Source organism: Mytilus edulis, chromosome 13 (genome assembly GCF_963676685.1).
Source record: "Mytilus edulis chromosome 13, xbMytEdul2.2, whole genome shotgun sequence".
Classification (NCBI taxonomy): Eukaryota; Metazoa; Mollusca; class Bivalvia; order Mytilida; family Mytilidae; genus Mytilus; species Mytilus edulis.
Genome location: NC_092356.1, coordinates 6,989,859 through 7,014,973, shown reverse-complemented (window position 1 = coordinate 7,014,973; position 25,115 = coordinate 6,989,859). Strand labels below are relative to the sequence as shown.

The window sequence follows — 25,115 nt, the reverse complement described above, 5'->3', positions numbered from 1 at the left end:
ACTAGGAAAATTTTAGTATTCTTTTACGTTTTTTCTGTTGAATTTGTGTCAAATGCACACCAGACTAGTTTAAAAGTTCATGAGCAATATTATAAAGAGTAATTGAGCCGTGCACTTAATTTTAACGTGAATAGACTCTAATTGTGACCGAATAAAGTTTTAGTGCTGTTTTGTGCACAAAGAATTAATAACCGACTGGTTTTTGTGAAAGAAAAAATACCTTATATCTCGTTTTGTCTTTTGAAAAGTTGTTAGTAGATCCACATTCATATTATTAATTACTAAATTTAGAAACAACTTTTTGAAATACAAATAAAATGCATTTGTAATGTTTCCCCCCTTCTTTCGAGTAATGTCCTTATTGTGATATAGCAATGGATTCCGTACATATAATGCTTTGATATCAGTCTCTTTTTTAGTTTGAACAATATTTATTCAGATAATTCATCATAATACGATATTATACAAAGGAAAAAAATATTCAGGATTCAGAAACAAGCAATTTGCTTTTACAAATCTGTCTCCTTTACAAAAATAATACACTTATTGAACAATACATAAATATAAATACTGGCATGCTCTGTGATAAATATATGAATATGAAAAAGGTGAAAGAAGAAAAAAAAGAAGAAAAAATTTAATGAAAAAAAAAAAAAAAAAAAAAAAAATAAATAAATAAACATGAATTATTGTAATGTATACAGTGTGAAATGCTTTGGTTCCTATTGAGTGATGAAGCATTAACATCAAGGGTTAAAACGTTTACTTTTAATAATATATTTCTGCACCAAACTAAATAAAAGACTATTTTGCTCATCTGAGAGTACCGTTGATCCAAAAAGCAAAATTTTTGTGTTAACTTGGACAGGAAGAACTGAAACAGAATCTAATAGTTCTTGTCTTAAATTAGTATATATAGGACAAGATAACAGGAAGTGAGAATTTGTTTCTACATCACCACAACGACAATTTGGAGAGTCTACTAAGTTACGAAGGAAAAGGTGAGAATTCAATGAGCTTGAATCCATTCTTAAGCGAGCATGAAGAATTTGACCAAAACGATGTCCTATATAATAAAACGCTGGGGTCTTACTATTTTGGATACTAATTTGTTTTTTGAATAATGATAGAGATTCACATTTTCTTATGTTTAAGTTAAGAGTGTTCCATAGTTTTGTTGTAGGGATGAAATATTCAGAATATAAACGGGTCCGTGTGTTGACTTGTGAAATATTATTTCTCTGTCTTGTATTATGATCATGCCTACTGCCTACTGAATCAGGCAGTAAGTCTCTTAAATACTCTGGAGTTTTATTATTCAAAATTTTGTGATAATGAGTTAGTCTTTCAGATAATTTTTCCCATCGAGTTTCAACATGATATAAATTGTTTATACCGGTAAGTTTAGTACCCCCCGTGACGATACGCGCTGCGTCAAGCTGAATACTTTCAAGTTTAGCAATCAAATTCTGATTTTGAGAGTCCCAAACGACATCGGCATATTCAAGAATTGGGCGAACAAATGATATGTAAATTTTTTCAAGTGAAAATCTATCAAGAACATTTTTTCTCATTATATCTATTCTTTTGTAAGATTTAGAAACTATATATTCAATATGGTCGTTCCAGGATCCGTTGTTAGAAAAAAAAAACACCTAGATGTTTGTGTTTACTTACTGTTTGTAACTCTTGGGTGTTCATATTTAATGCAGGATGAAAGGGTCGATTTATTTTTTTTGAAATTATCATACTTTCAGTTTTTTGGGCATTAAAATTCACAAGCCATTTTTTGACCAATTATAAATCTTATCTAGATCGTCATTTAAAATTTTAGCTGTTTCTGTTGGATTGTCAACCATAATAAATATATAACGAAGTGTCATCTGCGAATAGCTTAATTTGAGCTTGAATGTCGTCTACAATATCGTTTATAAATATCAAAAAAAGGAGAGTCTCTTTTTTCTTCTACAGTAAATGTAATTGTTCTACTTTATACCCCTCCCTGTGGGTGTGTTAATATTTTCTTATGTCTTCCAGTTGTAAATGCTCTTCAACTTTGTACTTGTTTGGCTTTCTATTTCCTCTATTTTGATCTGAGCGTCACTGATGAGTCTTATGTAGGTGAAACGCGCGTCTAGCGTTTTAAATTATAATCCTGGTACCTTTGATAACTATTGATATCCATCTCTACGTTGATGTATTAATATTCTCTTTCCTCTTTCGTAGATTTTATGCTATGGTATCCATCTCTTACTACGTGCATGTATTAATATTCTCTTTCCTCTTCCGTAGATTTTATGCTATGGTATCCATCTCTTACTACGTGCATGTATTAATATTCTCTTTCCTCTTCCGTAGATTTTATGCTATGGTATCCATCTCTTACTACGTGCATGTATTAATATTCTCTTTCCTCTTCCGTAGATTTTATGCTATGGTATCCATCTCTCACTACGTGCATGTATTAATATTCTCTTTCCTCTTCCGTAGATTTTATGCTATGGTATCCATCTCTCTCTACGTGGATGTATTAATATTCTCTTTTCTTTTCCGTATATGTAATGCTTTTATATTAGGAATGGCAACGAGTACTCGAGTACTCGGGTACTCGCTCGGAAGGCCAAGTACTCGAGTACAGTTTTAGTACTCGGATACTCGTTTGCGTGTTATACATCTTGAGATATTTGTCTTCAAATTTCCACTCACTTTAGTTCCGTCGAAATATCCCCCTCGTAATACTAAAAAAAATTCAATTAACAACATAAATATGTTTATCATGAGGATACTATTTGTTATAGTAGTACCATGCTGCAACGTACTTTCCTTCCGAGGGAATGTTTTCAATTGGACAACTTGTAACAAAAATTTGAAATTGTAAACCAGATCATATTTCTGAACAAGAACAAATTAAAGTGACCTATGGTGAATCCTACATAACTGATTAGAGCCATTTGTAACGGTGTTTGTACTCGGATCAACACTTTCATGACTCATCACAAGCCGTAAAAACTTACCTTTGTTTGTTAATCAAGACTTCTGTGTAAACGTGATTGGTATGAGATGTACATAAATTAATTTAAATACTCTGTAAATAAAACTTTAATCTATAATTGTTTAATTTACAATTTAAAGATAGGCGAAAGTACGAGAGCGACATTCAAACCCAAAGGTCGAAAAATTAAACTGTAAACGTCTTGGCTAAAAAACAGAAATTCAGACAAACGACAAAGTCCAATATTGCTGGTGACAAATTAATGAACAAGTCGTATTATAAAAAGTATCAACTCCTCAGGAACAGATGATACATAAATTGTCTACTTTGTCGGAATTCATATGCAACAAAGTGTTTTTCTGTTATTGGAATTTGGTTCATGAAGACGTACACAAACAATAATTGCTATTATGATAGCTTATTTGTAGAAACGGCGGTCGGTAATTCATTGTTTAATTGACACAAAACAAAACAAAAAATAGAGGACCATGCTGTGTTTGTAGTACGTTTGCCTTTCGTTAATATGTTTATGAAAGTTAGTTACAAAAACACGCATCCCACCTAAAACTTAATCTTTTCAATAGACGTTTTAGATTCATCCGAGTATTAAATTTTAGATCTTTTGACATCCCTATTTTATATCCATCTCTCTATACGTGGATTTATTAATATTCTCTTTTCTTCTCCGTATATGTAATGCTTTGATATCCATCTCTCTCCATGAATGTATTAATATTTTTTTACTCGATCCGTAGATGCAATGCTATGATATCAAAAACCAAAGCACGAGCTTTTCCTGCAGCAGGGAAACAAATTATATACATTACTACGAGGCAAGACAACACGTTTAGTGAGCTGAACAAAGATTCAAGCGGGGACCAACACGCCACTTTGGGTCTCCGCTAGAATAACTATGCGCAAAGAAACCAGACTGGACAGTGTGAGCAGGAAGCAAACACACGCAAATTTTAACTATCAGCAGACTTATCAACGGCAGTTCGAACAATTCGTGGACTGAAGCCATCTCTTAAAAAGAGAAAAACTGTTTTCTTTCCGGTAGTTGCTGCTATGTATTTGAATGATCTGTTATCGTACGTAGTAGTTCTTTTCATCCTTCCCTACCGCTAAATCAGCTTCCTCAACATATCCGTAAAACTCGTATCCAGTTAGCACGTGCAAGTGAGGAGACATTATCAAGTGAACAGGACTTATCAACAAATTCTCCCAACATATTGCCTTGTATTGTAATGGTGACAAGTCACCAAATATATTCTTTTAATAAAACAAATTACACTTGCAGTACTTATTTTACAATAGACCATTTCTTTTTTCCTAAAATTACTTTACATTCTGAAACGATATGTTGATAAAACGGTGTCGACGGCAGTCTTGATAAGTTCTGGCGGGACTGAACTATTTGACCTGATTTGAACTATTGATCTGACCTGTATTGAGATCAATCTATCGATACAAATGTCAACAATGCGGGGGTGGCAGTTTAGATTATTAAAAAAACGTATAGTGAATATCAAATTCACAGTAAAATTAATAATGAAAATTGATTAATTAAATGCACATGTTATATACACTCTAGATTGAACGTTTCATTTTAAATAAAAAAATGGCCAAAAAAAAATCTACAGCAATACAACAACCCCTTTCTGACAAGTCTAAGTTCTTATTTTCGTCTGTTAAAACAAAACAAAACAAACATACAAAATGGCTACTAACAAAAATGATGCCTTTGAAGACCAATCAAACAGACATTTTTTACATCAATTCGGGGGAAATTCAGCACATGAAAGTCAAAGTCAAACTGATGATGATGCAATATGGGAATCAGAAGAAGACACAAATGAACGCTTAAGTGAAATGAATAGCCCATGTTGTAATTATTGGGACTTTTCAAAACCTAGATCAATTGAGCGGTATAAAAATCTCCCAGTAAACATCCAATCCAATCAAATTACACAAAAACAACAAGATGACAATGTACACTCAGAAAAAGAAATTGAAGATATCGCAGCAAAAAATGTAAACAAAAAACAAGCAACCACTACATCAACGTTAACTGACCATCAAAGATTCAGAGATGTAACAGACGCTGAATTAGAATCATTCATAAAAGAACAAGAAAGCAAAAATACCTGCAGAAAAACCAAATCTGATCTCAACATCTTTCAATCATATTTGAAAACTAAACATAATGATACCAGAAAAATTGATGAAATCCCTCCACATGAATAGGACCGCTTTTTAGGTTTCTTTTTTATCAGTGCCACAAAAGAAAGACAAACCAATGGCACTATGGAGTACGAACCAACACCGTTGAAATCCATCCAACAAAGTATCAGTCGGTATCTAAAAGACAGCAACTACCAATGCAACATCATGACGGATGATGAATTTTATAAAAGCAGACAAACATTCAGTGCAAAATTTAAAAATTTGAAGTCTCTTAGATTGGGAAATAAACCAAATGCTGCTGACCCTATAACAGACGATGACATTAATAAGTTCTACTCTAAAAATGTAATGGGTGCAACAAGTCCGCGCTCTCTAATAAATACAAAACATATAAATAACAACTACCACTTTGGTCTACGGGGAGTTACAGAACATTACAATTTATGTTGGGGGGATATAACATTAAAGGTGGACACAAATGGAGATGAATATCTCCAGTATTGTCGCGAACGACAAACAAAAACAAGGCAGGGTGACAATCTTTCCAATTTACGGAAGACAGGACCAATTGCAATGGAGAATAAAAATGATCACTCTAGATGTCCAGTATTCGCATACAAACTTTATCGACAGAAAAGACCAGAAACAATGAAAAAAGATTATTCCCCATTTTATATACAAGCCACAACATTCCTAGACGATACTTATGGCTCAAAATTACTTTGGTACAAAGCTCAAAGGTTCGGTACAAAATCAATTTAAAAAATAATAAAAAGTATGGCAACTGAAGCACTGCCTAATAATGACAAGAGGCTCACAGGTCACAGTGCAAGGAAAGGGTCTATACAAAAACAAAAAGATGTAGGAGTTCAGGACACTGAAATTGTTCAAAGGACAGGACATAAAAACGTGAACAGTCTCTTACCTTATCTTATCTCATACAAATGCAACCTTTCATGGTGGAAATTTTAACTTTACTTTTAACAATGGAACATCATCCAATCAACAACCCTCTAATAAGAACAACTTGAACAAAGTGAACAAACGAAAACGTACTTTTATTATTGACAGTGATAGTGATAGTGATAACTAAAACCGAAATCATTCATGAACAATTTGGATTTTATTATATTCTATATTTCATTTATGCATCAGTATAAAAACTGATAATTTAAAATACTTTGTTCAAATCTGAAATTAAAGTGATATCAATACATTAATTCAATGTTCACCTTACTTGGTTTTCTATGATTATCAATTAGCATGTATAAGTTGTCCGGTTTTCTATTGATACATGTATAAAATATCAGTTCAAGTTACAATGTGAAAACTGGTGTATTAAATCATATTTATATTGGCTATATATGTACATTGATCATTCACATGAGATAGACTCAAGTAGGCAAAATATTAATTGATGAATACATGTATAGATTCTATTTATAGTATTTAACTGCTTCATTGTAACTAAGTTAGGATTTGAACCTAAGACCTTCTCATAGAGATGCTCTGAGCCCTGAGCTACCTAGTTGAATACACTGAAAGCATATATACATATTTCAAGAATCATAAACATGATATATCTTATCAATTATTCTCCAAGTTACCAAAAGAATGATACAAAAAAAAAAGTCATGACATGTATATTAATGTACATGGACCAACAGTATGCAGCGAAGCAATATTGAAAAAAAAACATTCCATAATTTCAGGTGATCTGGTTGTTTTTGTTCCTCAGTGAAGAAAATACCCCCGGAAAATATGTTTTTATCAATGATGACATTAGGCAAAGCACGTATAGGAAATAGTACTCCTCAATAACTTGAACCTAATACCGTCCCACTGCAATTTGGTGGGGAAGTCGGTATAAAAATAACACCTACCTTCCATGTCTTCTCACGTACAAATGGCGGGTACAAGGTGCGAGATGTCGAGGTATTACATACAAAAAGGTCAATTTACCAATATCCGTCTTTCTCAAATTAACTTCTCCTTAGCGAATTACGACTACTAAATATTTAAGTACGTGTACTCTCAGACTTAATACAAACAACATTTTGATGCGATGTTTCTGGATTTCTTTTGTGAAGCGCATGCTTAAAAGTTGTTCGGCAGTCCGCGAGTAAATATTTTCTTCTTCTGGTGATATGAAATACTTTTGTTTTCAATCTTTCATTTAGCCTTGTTTCTTTTCTTTTTTGTATCATCTTCAAATATTATACACCCATATATGAATTATCATGTACAAAAAACATTTTTCTTCATGTAGTTAATTGGAATATTTTACCCTGCTTATTTTGGCCGCAAGATGTTCCGCGGTTTAATATTCGATGACGTATGTTGCCTAGTAACAACAGAGACACTCCGGTAATAACAATTCCCGCAAAATTATTAAAAAAGGAAATTTTGATTAAAAACATTGCTTTGAAAGATGATAAAAATGTTATCTAAATGTGGAATGTATAGATATTGAAAAATATCAGCCCACTCGACAGAATATGAAGCTAAATGGCTCGTTCGCTACGCTCACTCGACATTTAGCTTCATATTCTGGCTCGTGGGCTGATATTTTTCTATATCTATATATCCATATCCAGATAACATGTACTTATCTGTGGTATGTTCAAAATTTTACTGTACCTAGAATTATATTTTGAGTCATTTAGATTGATCCAGTCATTCAAACACACTGACGCTCTCCCGTTATAAGAAGTTTGTAAATCTCAAGGGTCGTTATTCATGTTAATCTGGTTCTTTTCACATGTAGAGATATTTGCCATATCTAGAAGTGTTTCTTATGATTAAGCATATACAAAACAGAGCGTATTTTTCCAACATCTTAGAGTTGGTGTCCGTGTAGAGGACAAAAAGGTACTTCAAATAAAAGTATTGAATACTTTCAGTTTATTTAGTTTGGTTAACATATAACCATATATCGTTATAATACAACGTGAAAAATAAGATTCAATAGAATTCGGTCGCATATTGACTCTATGTGCACAAAAGTGCACACAGATTAAATTTTGTTAAAATTAGAATCTAAAAACAATAAAGTTAAGTGCATAGAGGTAAGCTCAATTACTATTTGTTTAGTCTGTTGATCATAACCTTTAAACTCTTTAAAAACATACTTAAAGAATTAGAAGATTTGCCTTGTCAATAAACAACACAATTGTGTGTGATATTGATGTTTTATCTTGTGTAGACATACTGTTATTTCCCTGTTCGGTTAAGCACCAAAAAGAGCAAGGTAAATACAATACAATAAAAGTTTTGAAATAACTGATTTTTTTCTACGTTTTTAGACTTCTGTGACAAAGAGTTCAAATGAAAAAAACACTTAATAATTTTTTAGGTGCTTTTCAGTAATTTCAAATCAACAACATTTTTCCTTAATAATTCTGCATAAATATTCATATTTTACAGTAACATTTGAAATAATCCTATTTTACAGTAACATTTGAAATAATCCTATTTTACAGTATTATTTGAAATAATCCTATTTTACAGTAATATTTGAAATAATCATATTTTACAGTAACATTTGAAATAATCATATTTTACAGTAACATTTGAAAGAATCATATTTTACAGTAACATTTGAAATAATCATATTTTACAGTAACATTTGAAATAATCATATTTTACAGTAACATTTGAAATATTTGAAATAATCATATTTTACAGTGAGTAACATTTGAAATATTTGAAACAATCATATTTTACAGCAACATTTGAAATACTTGAAATAAACATATTTTACAGTAACATTTGAAATAATCATATTTTACAGTAGTATTTGAAGTAATTGAAATAATCATATTTTACAGTAACATTTGAAATAATCATATTTTACAGTAACATCTGAAATATTTGAAATAATCATATTTTACAGTAACATTTGAAATATTTGAAATAATCATATTTTACAGTAACATTTGAAATATTTGAAAATCATATTTTACAGTAACATTTGAAATAATCATATTTTACAGTAACATTTGAAATAATCATATTTTACAGTAACATTTGAAATATTTGAAATAATCATATTTTACAGTAACATTTGAAATAATCATATTTTACAGTAACATTTGAAATATTTGAAATAATCATATTTTACAGTAACATTTGAAATATTTGAAATAATCATATTTTACAGTAACATTTGAAATAATCATATTTTACAGTAACATTTGAAGTATTTGAAATAATCATATTTTACAGTAACATTTGAAATATTTGAAATAATCATATTTTACAGTAACATTTGAAATATTTGAAAATCATATTTTACAGTAACATTTGAAATAATCATATTTTACAGTAACATTTGAAATAATCATATTTTACAGTAACATTTGAAATAATCATATTTTACAGTAACATTTGAAATAATCATATTTTACAGTAACATTTGAAATATTTGAAATAATCATATTTTACAGTAACATTTGAAATAATCATATTTTACAGTAACATTTGAAATATTTGAAATAATCATATTTTACAGTAACATTTGAAATATTTGAAATAATCATATTTTACAGTAACATTTGAAATAATCATATTTTACAGTAACATTTGAAGTATTTGAAATAATCATATTTTACAGTAACATTTGAAATATTTGAAATAATCATATTTTACAGTAACATTTGAAATATTTGAAAATCATATTTTACAGTAACATTTGAAATAATCATATTTTACAGTAACATTTGAAATAATCATATTTTACAGTAACATTTGAAATAATCATATTTTACAGTAACATTTGAAATAATCATATTTTACAGTAACATTTGAAATATTTGAAATAATCATATTTTACAGTAACATTTGAAATATTTGAAATAATCATATTTTACAGTAACATTTGAAATATTTGAAATAATCATATTTTACAGTAACATTTGAAATATTTGAAATAATCATATTTTACAGTAACATTTGAAATATTTGAAATAATCATATTTTACAGTAACATTTGAAATAATCATATTTTACAGTAACATTTGAAGTATTTGAAATAATCATATTTTACAGTAACATTTGAAATATTTGAAATAATCATAATTTACAGTTACATTTGAAATAACCATATAAAAGATAAGCTGTTCTATCAAAGACAATAACAATCAAAACAAAGTAGTTAAAAAAAAAAATTAATAAAAGTAAAATCTGATCATTTGTGTGAGGTTTTTTGATTGTTTTTGTTTGATGTGTTTTATTTTTGTCGGGGATGGGAGGGGGATAAACTGATTAAATTAATAGACATCACTATGACTTCCTTTATAAAGTTAAACTATTGCAGTCTCACTGGCGGGATAATTTAATTAAACCGAGGGAGATATAAGATATACAACATGTTTATCCTGGTATCAATAATGAGTTTATCTATATCATGTATGTCTAATGAGTTCAGCAATATCAAAGCTAAATTTTCCATTGTATATTTTAAACTTAATCTACCACATTTTACTTTGAAAACTTTGTTTCATGTTTTGAGCGTATATGATGAAGTTTTTCCGGAATTAGTGTGCACAAACATTATGTTATATATTATCTTATACTTTAGGTGAACAAATAATTTTAGTCCCATGCAGAATGAAAATAGTGAAGATTCTGTGTGCGATATTCATGATGCTAATGGCAGTTTTAACAGGAACAGTCATTGGACAGCCACGACTTACAGATTACTGCCACCACTTGGAGGGCTTGAATTCAACAGAGTTAAAAGAGATGACAATGCCCATTATTTGGATAGAACCGTCGAATTATTGGTAATTACAAATTTAAAGAATTTATTATTTATTTAACATAAATTTTGTAATAATAATAATGACTAGATTTGCCATTACGTCTCTTTCCCTGTTAATATTATTATTATTTCATCTTTTGTCTTAAGCATTCCTGTAAAACTGAAAGACAAATATTAACCTTCCCCCATTGCCACTAAGTGTCAGCCATTTTGAAAAAAAATTATAAGTGAACGGTAGTTCGTCTATCTGTAAATTTTCAGAACATTTGAAGATTTTTGAAATTTTACACAATTTTGCTGTCTCCATGGCTATTTTTTAATTAAGAGTTTCTAAAATGACCACCATTACGGGTAGTCGTATTCAAATAATTTAACAATTCTTCAGTTCCCAATGGTAACGGCAGCCATTACATTAAGTGCCATAGAAGGATTGCAAATCTACATATGGTGATTGCCATGATTGTGCTTACGTTTGGTTAATATTTGTCTTTCAGTTTTACAGGAATGCTTTAGACAAAAGATGAAATAATAATAATATTAATAGGGAAAGAGACGATAGAAAAATAATATGTTACCCGGCATTGCTCATCGGGTGACATATATAGTGATTAATAGTGAAATAATATTTAAAAACCGTTTTTTCAGAGAACAAGGTCTTTTTCGTCAATTTTATAATCACTGGGTAGATACCTCTGCTGGTGGATTATCAGTCCCCGATGGTATCATCAGCTCAGTAGTCAGTGCTTCGGTACTAACACGATTAAACAAACTTTACTAAAATTTTCCGTATATAAATTTTGAAATTATTATGAAACTCAGGTTTTAACTCCCTCAGGTAAAGTTAGCTTTAGATGTATTTGGCTATATATTTTAGGTAATTTTGTCATATAGCTCTTCAACGGTTTCGGTACTTATCCATCTTTGGATTTCAAATGTTTGGCTTTGAGCGTTCCTGATGAACGTAAATCCAGAATAGCGCTTCGGACAAAAGAAATTATTAAACGTGTTGTTTTCAATTATTTACATCACTGGGTAGATATCTCTGCTGGTGGACTATCAGTCCCCGAGGGTATCATCAGCTTAGTAGTCAGTGCTTTGGTGGTAACATAATTAAACAAACTTTACTAAAATTGTCCGTTGAAAAATTTTGATATTATTTAGAAACTAAGGTCTCAACTCCCTCAGGCAAAGTTGACTTTAGATGTATTTGGCTATATATTATAGGTAATTTTAACATATAGCTCTTCAACAGTTTCGGTACTTATCCATCTTCGGATTTCAAATGTTTGGATTTGAGCGTTCCTGATGAAGGTCAATCCAGAAAAGCGCTTCGGACGCAAGAAATTATTAAACGTGTTGTTTTCATTTTTTTTATAATATGCGTATTGATGAGAAGCTCTTTTCGGTTAACTCAAAGCTACTTTTGGCATCCAAGCATAGGTTTCTTCATACTGATTCAATAAATAAATGTTTCTATATATTTTTGCCTGAAATAAGGGAGATAATTGTAAACTTCAGGTTTATATAAATGTCACTTCCGGTCCCACATTATAGCTTTCTTTACACTGATTCCAAAAAAAAAATGGTTTCTTAATACTTTTACCAGTAATATGGGAGATATTAGGTACTTCTTGTTTTCCGAAATGCACTTCCGGTCTCAAATGATAGGTTTATGTGTATATTTACATAAAAATATCTAGTTTCTACGTACTTGAAGTTTTCATTGAAATAAGTACAAAAATAGCTGTTTCCGGTTTACTCTATGTCACTTCCGGTTGGTATTTTTCAAGGTCACATGTCAACAAACAGTTTGTAAGAGACCCTATGGTTTTATCATGTACTATCAACATGGAGTAATAATTAATTAACCTTAAATTGAATCATTTCAGATCCATTAACTCTTACAAGATGTCATTGGATTGTTTCAGACCAAATGTATCATATTTTATTCACAAATAGGAAAACATTTTGCACTTGTTATTTTATATATATATCTTTAAAAGTGACAGATGAGATCAATAAACAAGGAAAAGTCAAAATTTTAATTCTGACCTTGATCATTGACCTTGACCTGGTTTTATTCTTTGGACCAAGGACCTGAAATCAACAGACCCAAGGTCTCTGTTACTTATGGTTTACCAGTTACAAATGTATATCACTTATATCAAATGCATTAGGGGGAATAACTTTCATATGGAGTCTACGTATCGCTTCCGTCAAAATTGGACAAAAATCCATGGGATATAGCGAACAATTTGGTAAGGTTCACTTATGGCACAAAATGGCCTAAAATATAAACTTTATAAAAAAAACACCAAAAAGGTCACAATGGTCTATTTCAAAAGCCTTAATGCTATATAAATCAGTTCTTTGCATTAAAATACATAATATTCGCCTAAGTCAGCCTATTTTGAACATTTTGTCAAAATAAGATGATTTTGTGCAATTTTCAGACCTAAAAGCTTCAAGAACACTTCGGCCACCACCTACTATGAAAATGTTTTGTAACTAAAAGATTCCAATTTTGATATAGATTTCATCGCTATAAAAACTTTTTGGATCGTGGATGGCGGCCAAGGTTAATTATACCAAAAACAATCAAATGGAAATTATTTACCAAAATCTACCTTAGAATACAAATAATGTTTATTTAAGGGGTCATAGCTTCATATATTTTTACGGAAGATACCAACAAAATATATGTTTTGTCTTAATAATATTATCACAAATATTTCTATGTGAAATTTGTAATATTTTGGCCCGATTTAAAAAAAAACTTCAAAACTTTCGGGCCAATTTTAACCCTTCGTGAACCTTCTCCTTTGTCGCTTTCTTTCATGTTACGGAGGAGATCTCGCCACAAAGTGTTTGGGGAGATAGCTTTAACAATTAAAAGTCTTCGACTAAACAGGGTCAGTCTCAAAAGCGAATAGACAGAATAGTGGAAAGACTAATGATAAGTAATAAATTCTAATGTAGAAATAAAGATTTTTTTTATATTTCCAGGTGAAAAGACATTAGATGGTCTGCGACCCCACAAACTGGATATTCATCATTGAAGCTGAACTAAATTTATAGTTGTTCTCTGTATTAGTGTTTATTTCATCTTTAAGTGTCTTAAATTATACCAGTTTTGTCTTTACATATTCATATGATGAAGACATAATCTTTCAGTCAGTTAAATTGAGGTCTTGAGCTGGCATGTCAGTAACTGCTAGTAGTCCTTTGTTAATTTATGTATCATTGTCATTTTGTTTAGTTTCTTTTGTTATCTATTCTGACACCGGATTCGGACTTCTTTATGAACTGAGTTTTACTGCGCGTATTGTTGTGTGTTTGTTTTTTCTACATTGGCTAGAGGTGAGATCTCAAAAAACAAGTTTAACCCCGCCGCATTTTTGCGCCTGTTCCAAGTCAGGAGCCTCTTGCCTTTATAAGTTTTGTTTGATTTTCAAATTTATTTTGTATGTGTATATTTCGGAGTTTAGTATTACGTCCATTATCACTGACCTAGTATACATTTTTGTTCAGGGCCAGCTGGATCATGCCTCTGGGTGTTGGAGTTTCTCGTTGCATTGAAGACCCATTGGTGACCTTCGGCTGTTGTCTTCTCTTTGGTCGGGTTGTTGTCTTTTTGACACATTCCCCATTTCCATTTCTCAAAAACGTTTAACCACGTTGCATTGTTTCGCCTGTACCAAGTTAGGAGAAAAGGGGAAAGGGGGGGGGGGGGGGGGTCAAGTCAGGAACCTCTGATCCTTCTTAAGTCTTGTATGTTTGTTTTTTGTGGGTTTTTTTTTATTTTAGTTCATTTATATGTTTCAGAGTTAAGGGTAACGTATATTTTTCACGGAACTAGTATATATATAGTATATAGTATATAACGGACTGCAAGATTATGTGTTCATCATTAGTATATATAAAGACAAAACTGGTATCATTTAAGACATTTAAAGATGAAATAAACACTAATACAGAGAACAACTATAAATTTAGTTCAGCTCCGATGATGAAATATCCAGTTTGTGGGGTCGCAGACCATCTAATGTCTTTTCACCTGGAAATATAAAAAAAAATCTTTATTTCTACATTATAATTTATTGCTCAATAATTACATTAAATGTATGTTTCACTATAATACGTTATTCTGATTGGCTAACTGTACATCACGTGTTATTCCTTAAGCAGTTGTAACACACAATAAAACTTTTCATTCATGATGACACGAGGTCCCACAATAAAGTGCACAGGTAAATGAAATAAAAACTTGATAAAAGGCGTGTTTTCAGGATCCTATAGGTAAAAATGTAATTATAAGTATTGAATGTTTTTTTTTATAACTTTATAGGGTTGTAAAAGCGTTGACCGTGCGCACATTTTTAGTATGAAGCGCTTCTGCGCTTCATACAAAATGTACTTCGGTCAACGCTTTTACACCCCAATAAATTTACAAAAAAGAGCATTCAATTCTTAATTATTAGTCTATATGGTTTTGAGAAAACAATGCTCCATTTTGGTAGAATAATTTGTTTTGAAAAACAAAGAATTATACACCAATTGGTCTATACCATTATATGTCAATTGGTGGATTATACGTCAATTGAGGTATAATCCACCAATTGGTGGTTATTCCTGACCTGGGAAAGGCCGGGACGAATTTCAAAAAAAAATCTAGAGACGATCGTTCTGAGTGTGCCACCTACACATTCAAACGTGTAGACAAGCACAGTATTCCCTATCTATGTAATGTGTTTTCATAATTATGTGATATAGGGCAAAAAAAGGTAGCAGTTTTTTGTGTCGTGTTGTTAAGCATTTCCAGGGGAGATAATGTTATTTTTCACGGTGTGTTTGATAGGTTTGTTACATTCTAACATTATATAATACACACTCATAAAGTGGATTAAAATAGCCTCTCACACTCAATTAACTGAATTTTAATTATTCTATTTACCGTAGTTCTATTATATAAGACTTCGGAGGTTCATATCACTAATATTAAACGTTTTTATATTGGATTTTTTTTTACTATTGTTATTGAACGGTTCATAGTAAAAAAAAAAATCCGATAAAACCATTGAATGTAAATATGAACCTCAGAAGTCTTATATATTGTCCTTTAATATAAAACCGGAGGTTCATATCATTTACATTCTACATTTTTTTATCGATTTTTGTTTACTTTCAATGTTGAACGGTTCTACGGTTCAACATTAGTAGTTTTAAAAAATCCGATAAAAATTAGTGGTTCAACATTGATAGTAAAAAAAAATCCGATAAACATGTTGAATGTAAATAATATGAAACTCTGAAGCCTTACATTATTGGACTGTCGTTTATTAGTTCTTTATCCTAACTAAATGTTTTTTGTGGTGGATATTACAAAAAAGAGGGTCTTTTAAAAACACCAAAATACCTTAACAATCCTACAATATCTGTGTACAGGATGAGAGAGATATTTCGTATTCTAAACCTAATTTTTCTCACATGTTTGTTAGATATGTTGTAAATACAGACAAATATTTAGTACGTATACCCATCCCCTCTATTTCAATTCATTAGTTCAAGATACAGCTCTGAAGAATATGCAATAACCTAACATTGATAATCAGGGGCGTAGCTAGAACGAAACGATGTGCAAGCAACTACCGCCGAGCGGAGCGAGGCGAAAAAATTTTGGGACCCTTTTATGCAGATTTATTATTTTTTTTTCGGTTTTCGGTCATAGGACGGTTAAAAGAGGAGCTACATGTAGAAAGGACTTATAAACAATTTATGAATGAAAACTATTAATAAATCTTCTGAATAGTATAAATCATGGTAAATTGAATACATAAACAACACATTTTTGTGATACCGAAATTACTCAAAATTGTCCAAAATCTGCTCTTCGGGTCTAGGCAGAAACGAACTTCTCTATTACTTTGTCAATATAAACACTGAATTCCCGATGAATATGCAGTAATGCTAGCGATGATAACCTGTCGTTGTTCATTGTTGATCGTACATTTGTTTTCAACAGACTTAGTACCTTGATATATCTCCACGGTAGCACTCGCGAGGTGTTATAAATCAGATTACGTATTCGCCATCGAGCGACCTCCCAATTGAATTAGTCAAAATTACATGCCAGGTCAGTTTCGTATGTCTCAGACAAAGTTGAGATTTCTTCGTTTGTTATATTTCCAACAACACAAGGAAGCAGATACGGCGCAAAGAAGCGAGTTTCTAATAATACCAGACGCGACTCCACTCTCCAGTTTCATTATCATATGGTCTATAATGAGACTTTCCAATACTGTTTGGGCGAGTTTGCAGGGTGATTGGGTCTTGTTGTCTGTCGAACACATCGCCTAGGGATCTGATAAATCTAATGCCGATTGGTACATCTCATTCCAAACAGATAAACCGTACTCAGTAAAATGTGCTCCGAAACTACATGTCTTATAGACTGAGTATAACAAATTCAAATCTTGATTTTGTCATGATCTCCAATAAAACTTTTATTTTGAAACCAAATGCCGTTATTTAATGACATTTCATTATTTAAAAAAATTGACAACAGATGTGTTTCCTTTAAACATTTAATTTATATTTTTATTTTGCCATATTTTTTTTTGCATGCCGAATCGATGTGCACGCAACTGCGTGTTGGCGTACAGGCAGCTACGCGCCTGATAATTTAGCTAACAATAAATTCAGTACATTTTTCTAACAAGTGAAGACCAATGAAAACATTTGATATGATTTGAAAACATGGTCAATTAAGTAGGATCTTGTGGTTTCGTAGACATAAATGATAATTCAACATTTTCGATTTATATTTTTTTTTTATTTCATATTCTAGTATATTTAATAACCTGTTTATACTTTGTGACGCATCTGATGTATAAATCCAGTGCCAGATCCTGGAAAGAGCTCTTAGTTCCGATCCGTTTGTACGGGGAACATGTGGTTGCAACCCGGCCCCTCTTTAATTGCCTGTTCGATTTTTTGTTTGCAGTGTCGAAAAGGGAGATAGACAACAGTTTTATCAAGAAGTTATGTGAAAGTTCTGCTATACATCTGACAGTCAGGAATTATTCTGAAGTACACATGTCGACCAGAGGCATGGAACTGAGAGGAGAGGGTACCAGATGCTTATCTGAGATTCCAATTTGAACTAAAGAAAGCAATATATAAAGATATGTTGGAGAAATAATCTATATGAATAAAGTTATGCCACAAAAGGAACTTCTTTTTTTTGTTACAGAATTTGTCAAACGTATCCATAACATCTAAGAGATGTGAATGCATCCTTCATAGCGTGTGAATGTAATACTGATGGTGATAATTTATATAATTTCTGAGATGATTTAGCAGTACCATTGGTTTCCCCTTTCTCCTTCTTCAAAGAACTTGATCATCTGAACTCTGAAATTGGAGTCCTGTTCAAGAACAGTTAAAAGAGCATATGCTTATTAAATTTTCGTTATTTTTTAGAATCATCATTTTTTTTTAAATGAAACAGGATGTACATTCTACATAAAATATGACAGTCAACCGTAAATGTTAACACCCCAAAAAGGTCTTTAGTATATTCATTTTTCAACTTACAGAATATGTCAAAGGTTTAAGTATCCCAAACATTACCATTTGAAATTGACTTGAGTTTTGATTTGTCAATATCAAGCAAACTCGATATTTTCCATAACATCATAATAGTTCCGTTTTATTATTATTAAAAAAACAAAGGACTAACTCTTGTACAAAACTGTAACAGATTATCAAAGACTGTCTAGTTAGTACAATTTTATCCCCCCCCCCCCCCCAATGTAAAATTCTGGATCCGCCACTGAATATTGGTTGATCACGTCATAAATTTTGAAGATTTATTGCACTAGTGCAATATTAGAATTTATTGCACGCTAACTTTTGGTTATACCCTAGTCCCACTAGTCCACGATCGCACTACGATCTGTGAAAAAATGCAAATTTTGATGATCGTAGTGCGATCGTGTAGATCGCAGTAAGGTCGTATCACGGTCGTGGTGAGGTCGTCAAGATCGTGAAGAGCGTGGCCAACTTTGAACATGTTCAAAACAATCGTGGTGCGGTCGTGGCGAAATCAGGTCGTAGTAGAAGCGTAGTGAGAGCGCACTAAGATCGTAGTAAGATCGCAAAGGTCGCTGTACAATCGTAGCGAGAGCGTAGCGAAAGCGTGATTCTATTCGGAGAGACTGCGCTACGATCGCACAGCGACGTTATAACGACCTCACTACGACCATCACGTTCTCACTGCGACCCAACTACGCTTCCACTACGACTATACCACGCTGTTCACGACCATAGTACGATTCTAGCACGCCCTTGCCGTCCTCATCACGCTCTTCTTACGACCTGACTACGTTCACACTACTACCATCATTCTCATTGTCATTTTCACATAAAATATATATAAAAAAAGCTCCCTAGATTTTGTTTGTTTGAATGTAATTATCCATTTGCTCTAACGGTTCAACCATGCTTCTCGTTTTTATATAGATTAGACCGTTGGTTTTCCCGTTTAAATGGTTTAACACTAGTAATATTTTGGGTCCTTTATAACGTGCTGATTGATGTGAGCCAAGGCTCCGTGTTGAAGGCTGTACCGTGGCCTATAATGGTTTACTTTTATAAATTGTTACTTGGATGGAGAGTTGTCTCATTGGCACTCATACCACATCTTCCTATATATATTGATACATCTATGTCATCTCTGCTATCGTTCACTAAAATATCGTCATTGAGCTTCATGGACCAGCAATAGGTTGTAATTTAGGTTGGATTGGTCGGTCCGACATCTCTGCTTGATCAGGATTCGTTACTTTGCTCCCTCTGCCTCTACATCAACTCCTACCACCATGCCCACGTGTTCTGGCAGATTTTGGTGGCATGACTGTATTGTTTCCGAGAAATCTACGATTTAATCAGAAATAGAAGGAATTGAACTGTATTGATATGGAACACGATGTTGACGTTATTGCTGAGAACGTAGTAAGATCGCGCTATGAACGTAGTATAATCGTGGTAAGAACGTGTAATAATCGCAGTAAGATCGTGTTGCAATCGGATAACTCGTGGTATGGTCGTAGTGAGAACGTGAAGAGCGTAGAAAGATCTTGATAAGCGTAGTGAGGTCGCAGAATAAGCGCGGTGAGAACGTGGTATAATCGTAGCGGGATCTTTGAAGAAGCGTAGAGAGGACGTAGTAGCATCGTGAAAGCAACGAAAATTTACATTTTCATGCCGCTCATACCGCGACCTCACCACGATCTAAATTTATTTTAGATCGCGGTGAGCGTGGTGCGGTCGTGGTCTAGTGGGACTGGGGCTTTACTTTGTGTGGGAAATGTTATACATGTATATTGCAATGCAATGTCTTGACGCAGCTCTAATTCAAAACCAATTAAATAACATATGGTGTGTCTGAAGAAAACATCCATTGTAAATTGCAAATTGTACTACGGGATGAAAAGCGTAAAAGAAATGAAGCATTTTTAATTGAAAGTTTTGGCAAAGTTTTCTCGGTTAATTAAAAAGTCGTCCCTGACATAGTTTAATATCTTTGATAAGTAAATAACAATCTTAAAATATCATTTTGTTGCGAGTCAAATTATTTCCAGATCATTCAAGGCGAAGAAGAAATATTGTGCAGTACAACCATTGAACTGTTGATTTTTTTTAAATTTGTTTGTTTGCAAGAATGTTTATTATCAACGTTTTTATATTCTTTCTTGTTGTCCATGGGACATTTATGAAATCTATTCAAAATGTTACTTCTGAAGATGTCAAATTGGAGATTTTAGAGCAGACTGTTGAGGCACTGCAAGTTCAGATGAGGAATCTGTCCCGTTCTATTCAGGATATTTCAAAAGGTAATATTTATCATATTTAATTGTTTCAGTTTTTTGTTGTTGCCGCGTTTTACTGTAGAATCAGATACACGAGTCTAGATCGGATGGAAATCTCCATTCTCAATTTATTACAAAATACGTTATTCGAAGAAAACCAGATAATTGAAAGAGTTCACAAAAAATAAGTAGTTAAAAAGACAAAAAGTATATAAAAGTATAGTACATGGTCATGTTTTTCTGTGACTGTTAATTATTTCTTTACACTAAGTCCGTTGGATGTTGGATGCGATTTGGTTGATATTTTAGCCTACTTGAGTTTTTCATAAGTTATTATTGGCTTTCAACTAGTTGTCTGTAATTGCAAGTACTCTCAGATCTGTATGAATACATTTATTTTAAATAACTTGCTACGTCCTGTCTGCGTTTTTTGCCATGATGTTTTTCTTTGTAACGATCTCTTTTCAACTGCTTTTTATAGTTTGTTCTTATGTTGTGTTATTACACCACTGTCTCAGGTTCGGGGAGGCTGATCGCTCACATACATGAACATGTTTAACCCAGCCACATTTTTTTATATATGTGCCAATCCCAAACAAGGAGTGTAAAGAAATCATTTTTTTTCTTCCTATGTTTGCGTTATATCGCAAAGGTTTGCGTTAGAACGCAAATATCTTGATTTTAATTATTCATTATAAGTTTTGTATATATGTCCGTCTGTCATTCATTTCGGATGTGATTTACTAGTAGATAAAAAAAGAAACATACATACAAGGCCAAATCATTATAATAAATATGCATAGGAATAATGGAATACTTGAAGTGCAATTATACATAAATTAAGACTGATTTGTGCATCTGAAAAAGTATATAATTTAACAAGAAAATAGATATAGTTTAGTATATAGTCATATTTAAATTGAAAGATCAAAAATAATGTCATACAATTGTGAAACCTCCAAGTCAAATAGACAAAATGATCTTTCTGCTTTAAAATGAATTATTAATAAGGAAACATTTTTTTTAAAATCTCAGAATATGATCAAGATTCTTTCATAGAAAGGCATTGAATTTTCATTTAATGAAGTATTTTTTAAGATGCTTGGGTAGCAATTGGAATAGAGAGAACATAATTTTATTAATAAAACATCTTCATTCTATACATTTATTACCAAAGGGTAGCTTGTTTGAATCTAACCTACTTTACACAGTTCTCAAACGAGAGCTTACTTTGGAAGTATATTTATATTCGGTTATAGTTACATTTATATTAGCAGGGTTGATTTTTTTTCTTAGGTATAACCTCAATTTACTCAATTTTCTTTGCTCCGTGTTGAAGACCGTAATTCGACCTATGAAGGTTTACTTTTCCGAAAAGTGACTTAGATGGAGAGTTTTCTTATTGGCACTCATACCACATCTTCTTATATTATTCTGCTTATTATTAGTCATTGATATGATCTAATTATTCAAGCATTTTACTTTGCAATGACTACAAAGGTGATAAATTTTAATATATACAAATGTGTGGCGCTAATACGCTTCCGTAGGAAAGTATATTATGCAAAATAATAAAAAAAAACAAAAAACAAATGCACCTTTTAAAAATTCAAACATATTAAATTTAGAAATTTACTTTAAAAAAAGTTAACTTTTCCAAATAGTGTTCATTATGTATATTGTTGAATTATTTATTTTGTCGGTTCGTCCATATTAAAAAATGTTTCGTCTCTGTCAATTGTGTTCTCCAATTTATTTATATTGTAGTCCTGTGTTGTCATTTTAATGTTATATTTCACATGGCCATAAAAGTGCGAGGTTTGGCATGCCACAAAACCAGGTTCAACCCACCATTTTTTCCTTTAAAAATGCCCTGTACCAAGTCAGGAATTAACCATTGTTATATTATAGTTCGTTTCTGTGTGTATTACATTATAACGTTGTGTCGTTTGTTTTCTTTTATTTTTGAGTGTAAATTCACATTGCGATAAGACGTGTCACGGTACTTGTCTATCCCAAATTCATGTATTTGGTTTTGATGTTATATATTATATTTGTTATTCTCGTGGGATTTTGTCTATGTGTGTTACATTTTAGTGTTATGTCGTTGTTCTCCTCTTATATTTAATGCGTTTCCCTCGGTTTTAGTTTGTTACCCCGATTTTGTTTTTTGTCAGTGGATTTATGAGTTTTGAACAGCGGTATACTACTGTTGCCTTTATTTGAGACATACGATAGAAAGATTTCATATCGAATGTACTAAATCTGGGGCCCGACGTCCGTGAACTTTTCAATCTTTGAACTTCTATATTGGAACCACGTAAAGGATCAATTATATGAATCTGTTATTTTCTCCATTGTTGAAGCATATGATAAAAAAATCATAATATGTCATTTTTTATATCGCATGTATTACCAGCCCTCGAGCCAAGCGGCTCTTGGACTGATATTGAACCTAGGGCTGATAATACATGCGATATGAAAAATGACATATTATAATCTGATATCATCAGTCAGGGTGTTAATTACGATCTAGTTTACTTCCGCTCGTTACACATATCATTGTTATGCTAAATATGTAATACAGATCAACACGAATACCTTCTATATATTGTAGTCACAATTATTCTTCAATTTTTTCTCAGTTTGTTTGACCTGCCCCAAATGCGATTGAACACTTGCATTTCAAAAGGCGATTGTTGCAACTAATGGAGCAGAAAGTGCTTACACTTCTGATGCATACACATCATGAAGTTATTTCCGGTATGAAATTTAAAAAATTTTTTTTTTTATGGTTCTATGTAGTATGTTTGACTATAAATTTTTACCTATTCATCTATATCTTTTCTTATTCATAAGACTGCAATTTTCTTCTTAGATTCAAGATCTTTTAATTCCAAAAGTAACGTTCAACTATCACGTTTTCAATTTGTTCTCCTTTTTTTGTAGATCAGAAAAAAAATCAAGGATAAGCATGTGGCGTGTTATGCCAGGCTGTCAGGAACAATTTCCCTGAATACATACTCAATTGTAAAATTCAATGATGTTGTTATCAACGTAGGAAATCACTACAACCCAGGGGATGGAATATTTGTAGCACCAGTCGCCGGAGTTTATCAGTTCTCATGGATGACATTGACGGATAGTTCAGATTATGTATATACTGAACTTAGAGTAGACAATGTCGTTATTGATAAACTTACTATTTATCTTGGGTCAGCTGCCGGTACGATTCCAGCAACTAGAGTGACGGTCTGTAAAGTAGAGAAAGGAGACCATGTATGGATACAAACAACAGGGGCCGGTGCTAGTAATTACTTTGTAGTGGGAAGTGCCGCTCATAGCTCCTTTATGGGACTTTTGTTGTTCGAAACATAAGTATACAAGCAGATGAACAACCATGCTTCATTCGGTATATGATTTTCAAATGTTTCAGCCAATCTTTAAATATAAACTCAAATTGACACAAGATTGGAAGTTGAGATGATTAAAGTTTGCTTAACATTGTTTATGTATACTAGAACTGAAAACTGCATTATTTTTATAAAAGTACAGATGAGTCAGTTTATGTATAATTTATTCAATATTATGAATACTTACTTGGAGTGTATGTTTCCTGTAATATTTTCTCTTTTCTTTTTTTTCTAAGGGCACATTTGTAACGTTTTCCACGTTACGGCTGGAAATTATAATACGGTAAATTTATTAAGCCTGTTTTAGGCAACAAATGACAAGCTCTTTCTCACAACGTTAAATGCTCTGGGCAGGCAGCTATTGCAAATGTAAATGATCAAGACAGAATAAATAAATTTAATATTTATTATCTCAGTATCAACATATTTAAACAATAACGATTCAATTCAATAATATATACACATAGTTTTTGGAAGTTTATTCTCCCGTCTATAAATATATCAGTATAAATTTAATGGCTTAACAATTTACGTGAGTCCAAAAAGACGTCATGTGACGGTGTGTGGCTTTAGTATAAATAGTAATTAAACGACTGAGTCATTTATTCTTTGTTTAAATAGCCGTGACTCTTTTAAAATGTAATAAGTCTTTCATTTATGCATTTATAGAGTCTTTTTATAGACCTAAAGTATGCTTGTATGATTTATTATAATCACCTTGAAACTTTGAGTGTAATATTTATTAAACACGCTGAGCGTCGAAAAGATTGTTGCAATATCACAAAGTGATAATATTGAGAGTACTTAGTACCTCAGGAGCCAATTCACGACTGAAGTTTACTTAACAAAATGTTCTCTATTTATACTAAATTCCAACGCACTTGATT

General features: G+C 31.9%; 2 protein-coding genes and 1 long non-coding RNA gene across 3 annotated transcripts; all 3 read left to right on the top strand.

The window, feature by feature from the left end:
- The first annotated feature begins 4,711 nt into the window (after nt 1-4,711).
- Nucleotides 4,712-5,941, top strand: LOC139502001 (uncharacterized protein KIAA1958-like). The gene is made up of 2 exons (XM_071291321.1): nt 4,712-5,238; nt 5,269-5,941. The coding sequence occupies exons 1-2, from the start codon at nt 4,712-4,714 to the stop codon at nt 5,939-5,941; spliced, it is 1,200 nt and encodes a 399-aa protein (XP_071147422.1).
- A 2,374-nt stretch (nt 5,942-8,315) lies between these two features.
- Nucleotides 8,316-14,068, top strand: LOC139502012 (uncharacterized). The gene is made up of 3 exons (XR_011658708.1): nt 8,316-8,429; nt 10,761-10,965; nt 13,950-14,068. It is a non-coding gene; the product is annotated as an uncharacterized lncRNA (long non-coding RNA).
- Nucleotides 14,069-20,667: 6,599 nt separating this feature from the next.
- Nucleotides 20,668-24,193, top strand: LOC139502000 (complement C1q and tumor necrosis factor-related protein 9-like). The gene is made up of 2 exons (XM_071291320.1): nt 20,668-20,839; nt 23,877-24,193. Exons 1-2 carry the CDS (start codon nt 20,668-20,670, stop codon nt 24,191-24,193), a joined length of 489 nt encoding a protein of 162 aa, XP_071147421.1.
- The last annotated feature ends 922 nt before the right edge of the window (nt 24,194-25,115 follow it).

Coding starts and splice junctions, on each gene's coding strand:
- LOC139502001 (XM_071291321.1), top strand. CDS start 4,712: ATGGCTACTAACAAAAATGATGCCTTTGAAGACCAATCAAACAGACAT. Junction 5,239..5,268: donor GAAATCCCTCCACATGAATA/GGACCGCTTTTT, acceptor CTTTTTTATCAG/TGCCACAAAAGAAAGACAAA.
- LOC139502000 (XM_071291320.1), top strand. CDS start 20,668: ATGTTTATTATCAACGTTTTTATATTCTTTCTTGTTGTCCATGGGACA. Junction 20,840..23,876: donor TATTCAGGATATTTCAAAAG/GTAATATTTATC, acceptor TTATCAACGTAG/GAAATCACTACAACCCAGGG.